This window comes from Octopus bimaculoides, chromosome 14 (genome assembly GCF_001194135.2).
Source record: "Octopus bimaculoides isolate UCB-OBI-ISO-001 chromosome 14, ASM119413v2, whole genome shotgun sequence".
NCBI classification, from domain to species: domain Eukaryota; kingdom Metazoa; phylum Mollusca; class Cephalopoda; order Octopoda; family Octopodidae; genus Octopus; species Octopus bimaculoides.
The window spans coordinates 27,329-34,418 of record NC_068994.1 but is presented as its reverse complement, the minus strand read 5'-3'; the positions used below and the strand labels follow the sequence as shown (position 1 = coordinate 34,418).

The window sequence follows — 7,090 nt, the reverse complement described above, 5'->3', positions numbered from 1 at the left end:
CAGACAGACAGACAGACACACATTCTCATTTTTATATATATATAGATGCAGGAATAGTCAACCGAACATGTGAAAGTTTTAAACTGAAAGAACTTACTACTGAGATGTTTAAATGCCTCATTTTTGTACAAGGTCTAACAGGAAATGAAGATACAGAAATACAGGCAAGAATTCTTTTAATCAAAACTTGAATAAACAATCCAAGATTCAACCCTGCAGACTGTTGCAGAAGAGTGAAAGGATGACAAACCTGAAACATGACGTAAGAAAAATTCAAGAAAAGGATTTCGTAAAAATACAGATATGTCAACCGAGAAAATATCACCAAAGAAGATTACTAGGTCCTAATCTATGTTACGGATGTGGAGGCCTACATTTCAGAAAAGATTGTCCTTTTTAAAAACCAAAAATGTTACAGTTGTCAAAAATTTGGACGTATGTGTTCACACTGCAGATCAAAATTACAAAGGTCAAATGTAAAAAATTCTGAAGTGCTCTCAGCAGAAAGTAAAACCAATTCCCAAATAAGGAAATTTGTATACATAAAAGTAAATGGAATAAATATTAAATTATAACTGGACACTGGTAGTGACATTTCAATCATTAACACCGCCACGTAAAAGAAAATAGGGAAACCTATGTTAAGAAAAACAGTGAAAAATATGTGGCGTGACAGGCGACAAACTACATTTTGTAGGTGAAATGAGGAATGATGTCACATTTCAAAGAAAAACTTGCAAGGCGAAAGTTTTCACCATAAAGAATACAACCAATCAGTTTGGTACCGAGTGGCGGGAATTATTTGATTTATACGATCTCCTCATAATTGTTTACGGCAAAAACATAATTGGTTTTCCCTTCGAAAATTAAATGTCTGAGAAATTGAAGAGAAAATTTAAAAAAAAAAAAAGTTCCCTGAAATACAGTTGGATGAGTTAGGTCCATGTAAAAAGACTGAAGCATGTTTTCAGTTAAAGGAAAATGTGCCAATATGCAAATCCAATAGAAAAGCACCATTTGCTGCAAATAAAAAACATAGATGAAGAGATAGACAGACTGAGAAAATATAAAATTATCAAAAAAGTGAATTACTCTAAATGGACAACACCTACTGCATGTATAAAAAAGAAAGAAAGAAATTAGGCTGTGTGCTGACTACTTTTCTCTGGGTCTAAATTATGGTTTAAAGCCAAGTCATTATCCACTTCCTTCTCGAGAGGATATTTCTGCAAAATTAAATGGTGGCAAAATATTCTCGAAATTGGATTCGTCTAAGGCATATCTGCAAATAAAGAATGACGATGAATGCTCAAAGCTTCTAACAGTAAATACACACACAAGATTGTACAAATATTTTGGTTTGAAGGTCACACCTGCAATATTTCAACGAGTTATGGATGCAATGTTGGCAAACTGTCAATTCACAATTCCATACCTGGAGGACATATTGATTATTAGGTCATCAAGTATGAAATTTGTTGTAAGGTATATGGTAAACTTTGACAGTTGCTCATTTTGCACCATTATTATATTTTGACAATCTTTATTTTTTGTTAGAAAGCTGATACATCTATTTCTTTATTCTAACTCATTTTGCACTTTATAAAGTATTTGTAAATTGTTTTTTACTATTTTTGTTTAGAGATGGATAAGTCAGAAATTTGTGCAGTTTTGAAATAGGAGTTTTTTTTGGGGAATAAAACATCACAGACAGCTTGGAATATTAATAGAGTATTTCATTCTAATGTTATTACACAGCAGACAGTATCAAATTGATCTGCAAAATTCTGTTCTGGTAACTTTGACCTCACAAATGAGCAATGCAGTCAACCAGAAACAAAGGTGGGCAAACTGGAAGCCACCGTTCAGTCAGATCTCAAAATGCCCGTGAATTATCGTTGTTGTTTAGTGTTAGCAAGCAAACAATATTGACTCACCTACTTCATCTCAGTAAAGTGAAAAAGTTGGATAAGTGGGTTCGACATGAACTCAATGAAAATCAGAAACAGCAACGTTTGGAAGCCTGCATTAAGCTACTTTCTTGTTACAAAACTGAATCATTTTTGAATCGAATTATAACGTGATGAGAAATGGATCCAATACAACAACCGTAAACGTTCATTACAATTGTTGCACAAAGACGAGCCACCAAAATACAGTCCAAAAAGCAAAATTCATCAAAAGAATCTGATGGTCAGTGTTTGGTGGTCTGGTGCAGGTGTGATCCATTATGATTTCATTAAACCTGGCTCATCAATCAAGGCTGAAGTGTACTGCAGCCAACTGGACCAAATGATGCAGAAACTTACAAAAAACAAGCCTAGATTAGTCAACAGATCCACTCCTATTTCATTGCAAGACAACGCCAGATCATCCAATGCAAAAATGACATTGGCGAAACTACAGGAGTTGGAATTGGAAGTTCTCCATCATCCACCGTACTCATCTGATCTTGCCCTTACTGACTACCTCTTCTTCCAGAATTTGGATAACTTTTTGATAGGATAAAAATTTAGTTTAGACGATGCCGTAAAACAAGCCTTCCAAGATTTCATTGACTCTAGATTGCCAGGCTTTCACAGTTCCAGGCCAGACAAGCTACCACTGAAATGGCAAAAGTAGTGCTCGGAATGAAGTGTGTTAATTGAAGTTGAGTTCATAGTGAAGTGAAAAGGTATCGGCTGGTTCGTTCATTTGGAATATTGATTGTTGGATCGTTATGTTGTTATTACAGCTGCATTGTTCTCTTGTTCACTGTTATAACACTGGTACAATGGATCTAAACCATCCATCACAATATCATGACAGTACAACATTTGGAGACAGAGGATACAACACAGGTTGAAATAATATAGGTGAGTGGCCAGATCGCTGTAGCTATCTCTTTCGGTATTGAAGTCTGGAAGTGTTCTTGTGCATTTTATTCCTTTTGCAATCTGACAAGTAGTTTGCTAGCCAATGTGTTGCGAGTTGTTTCTTATAATGATGTTGTATATATGTTATATGGGTGAGAAGTGAGAAATAGAACTAAACACTTTTCTGATGATGATGATAGAATGGTCCAGATGGGAAAGCTTTTTTGTTGTTGTTGTTGAAACTATCATGTATTTCCTTTGTTAGGAACGTGAGTAATGTGGTAACTGAGTATAGCAGCTTGAATCAATGTTGCAATTTAGAACCCCGGGGGGGGGGGGCGTTAAATTAATAACATTTTATGGTGAGAATTGAAAGGTACAACTTTATTTGTATGTTTGTTGGGCTTTAGTATTGTTATGATTGTTGCTCAGCACCCAAATTCTGAAAATTTTACAGTGTTGGTACAATAGTTGTACATGTGTGCTGCACCGATTCTCTCAGGTTCTATGTGTTTTGGGAATATGCTAGCCATTTTGTTTGACTCTGAGGCTTTTGCATTTTTCTGTTGCTTTTTTTTTAGAAGTTTTTGGAAAGAACTGGTTAAAATCAATGTGCATTTGGATCCTGCTTAGTTTTTGTTCATATTTTCAAGCTGTGACCATCTCATCTCTGTTTCTATTACATTCAGGATTTCATTTATCTTCTTTCATTGATTCTTTTAAGACAGTAGGGCAATGTTTGAACAAGAGGTTTGTGTTGTTGTTTGGTGGTTTGAGATTGTGGTTGTAGTACATATATAATGAATAACTACAGATATATCTCTATCTAGATTTAGCCCACTCTGTACTGTCTGACATATAGTGTTTATTATATGTGATGTTGTGAGGCTGTCTGGAGATAATGTCATTTCTGTACTGTTTGTCTGTTACTATTGCTGTTGTTGATTCACTTCAGATCATTTTCATTCAAGTAGACTTATGAATGGAAGGTATTCTAGCAGCAGACATCCTGACTTCTGGGCATGGCATGTCTAGACCCATTTCTTTGATGTACACATCCTTTGTTTTCTAAAGAGTTAGGTGTGATGTGAAGGAGAATTGGCTGCTATTTCTGACAGGTTCAGCAATGTTGTGGTAGTCATTATTGTTTAAAATTATTTCTTACAATGTTTTTTAACAGTGAAAAGAACTGATTGTTTTTTGCTTTAATTTCCTCTTTTTTAAATTTTATTTTTAAGAGCTCCTGGTTGACTGATGGTCAGTTTCAGATATCAGAACTAGACAAAATACTGGCTAAACTGTTGAAGGACAATAATAAGTTGATGGTAGATAACTTTGTCAAGGATATATGTAGAGGTAAGGCTCTGTTTCTTCTTTAAATGTCATAGTGATGAGACGTATTAAGCCACTGATTGCAAATACAAAAGAGATATAGAGCTGTTGTTGATGAGATCAGTAGAATGGTGTGTGTTGTCTAATGCTCTCCCAGATGATGCAGACTGATGTGGTATTTAGAGCGGTGTGTTTAGTCTCAGGTCTGGAGCTAAAGTCAATATAGTAAATAAAACAGTGAGTGATTTGATTAAGGTTAATATCATCTGAGGTTGATTCAGGTAAAAAGAAGAGCAGTGTATTTTGTATAAGTGGTGCACCCTGTCTAAACTGTAAAGTGATGTTGAGGTAACAAATAGAGCGATCTGTGTTGTGTAATGTTGTCATTGTTTAGCCTTCAGGCTAACCCTGAATGAAAAGCTCCATGATAAAAGGAATTCAAAACGTCACACATTGTCTTTTTCTCTATCTAAGACTACATTGTTCAATGTGATCTTCCCCTCCAAGATGGCATTTTGTGATTTAAGATAGTCTGACTGCTATTGCTAACAACTTGGGTGACTAGGTAGAGGTTTCCCCATTTGCTCATCTTATTTAAGGTTTATTTCTGAGGTTGTCTACTGTAAGCAGAATGACATATCTGCTCCAAGTTAACAAGTAAAGGTTTACCTCATGCAATCATTATGTTGCGTAAAGCAGTAAAGTGTATTTCTACAGAATTCTTATTTACAACTATGTGGAATGGGTGCATGGAAGGCAGGCGCTGTAGCCAAGGATACAGTACAAGACTATTGAGCATTTTTAATCTATTAACTGTTTGACCAGCTAGTAAAGGAAGATTTCCCAATCTCTGTGTTTCAGAAACAGAAGAGGAAGAAAATAGAAATATCAAATGGAAAGCAAAGAAACAAAAGTTGAAATTCCATGAGGTGAAGAAACAAAGAGAGGTTCGGCTGTATGTGTCAAGTACTTTCAAAGATGTCACAAAGGAAAGAGAAGAATTAATCAAAAAAACATTTCAAGAGGTAATTTTACTACTACTACTACTAATCAGCAAAGGACAGTCTATGTACTCATGTGATCTGCTAGAAATGGCACCCAATTCTTTGCCAAAATTTTATTCTACCTTCTTATATGGTCAATAGCAAATGGAATGACACAGTCTTGGATGCAGATTTAAACTTGGTAGAAGTTTTGATGGGAATGTATGCATGTAGGTATGTATTATGTTTCAGGCTTAACTGTGTAATGAAGAAGTTCATTTCACAGCGATATAATACTACGTTCAATCAGGTATCTTTTTTGTCATAGCCATGAGATGACGAAAACTTTATGGAAACAATTGGGTTGACAGAAACTACATGATAGCTGTTGTATAGAATAAGAGGATTGATAGCTAAAGGAATAGTGTAGTGGACATCCAACTTTACAGTATCAAATGGTTATAACACTTACTTCTAAAAACCAAAGCCCAGTCTAAACTGGAGCTTAAAACCAACCATGCACAAACCAGGATTGGTCATTTAGCATCTTGGATATCAATCACTGGGATTGATGGAAAGTTAACCCTTGCATGCTATAGAGGGTTAGTGGAGAATTTGAGCAACAATGGCCAGGAAGTAATTCAGAGCATTAAAAACGACATTCTAGTAATCTCTATTGGAAGATTATAAGTAATTTCCACAAGTTCTCACTTGGTAGTGTGATAAGTATGTTTGGGATAAACTTTACGGATATGATCATGTCGGAACGTCTAGCAACTCATAATTTTGGAGATGGGTGCAGATGATGAAGCCATTCTACACAAAATAATCCTGCCACAATTTAGTGAAACAATATATTACTTTGCTTCAGGCTATTCTGTGCTAACACCAAATGAATATAAAAACTGCCACAATATGGTAGGGTAGCCTTTACACTGAAAAATATGTAGGCACTATCACACTGATGTGAACTCCATCTCAAGCTAAAATGTCACCATTTTCTGGGAAATTCCTGTCAACATCACAGAACAAGCCAGGATAATTGACAAGACATAATTGTTAAAGACAGTAAAGAAGATACTTGTAAACTGATAAATATCTGAATCCCCACTGGTAAGAATTTGACAAGTTCAATAAATACAAGCTAGAAACTGAAATATAAAAGATGTGGCATCTTAAAAAGAAAACCATCCCTGTTGTTGTAGGTGCCATCGGTATGATAAAAATGGATGTCAGAAATGGCTGGATAACATCTCAGGAAACCCATATCTCACAGAAATCCAAAAGATTGTGCTGACAAGTCCTGCCTACATCCTTAGAAAAACCCTATCAGCTTAAATATTTTATACTGTGGGATTCATGTGTTTTTATGCTGTCCTCCCCACATTTTCTCCTCAGACTTTCAATTACATTTAAGCAACTCAAAAATGACTAATGAAGAACATTACAAAAGTGTGTTGTAAAAATAGTAGGATGATGCTTACATTGAATGGAAAACAGTTCAGACAAAAGTGCATAAATAAGATGAAAAGAAAATGTATAAAAATATATATATAATGTTTTGACAAAAAGCTGGCGAAGAATGTACCCCACAACATAGATTAGTAGTTAGCGACTTTGGGATCAAGGCAAAATGGGTGCCCAGAATTAGACAGGCTTGGAGAAGAAGGGTGTGGAAGCTTAAAGACCCTGCAAACGGACAGAGACTTAGAGACAAGTTACTTGAAGCATTTAACGAAATAGAAGGGGATATAGCATCATACAACGTGGAAGACAATTGGAGATTTCTGCGGGACAACCTGTTGAAAGCCACCGACCAGATTTGTGGGTGGTGTAAGGTCCCCTCCCAACCCAGAGTAACGTGGTGGTGGAACAAGGAGGTAGACAGGGCTATTAGACAAAAGAAACAGGCTTGGAAGG

General features: G+C 35.7%; 1 protein-coding gene across 1 annotated transcript in view; it reads left to right on the top strand.

Moving 5' to 3' along the window:
• LOC106883700 (uncharacterized) overlaps window positions 1–7,090 on the top strand; it is a gene marked incomplete at its 3' end in the record, with an annotated part of 68,173 nt that overhangs the window by 36,224 nt on the left and 24,859 nt on the right. Inside the window, exons 13-14 of the mRNA XM_052972748.1 lie at window positions 4,094–4,211; window positions 5,049–5,212. Coding sequence (XP_052828708.1) covers window positions 4,094–4,211; window positions 5,049–5,212 — 282 coding nt within the window. The remainder of the gene's footprint in view (window positions 1–4,093; window positions 4,212–5,048; window positions 5,213–7,090) is intronic.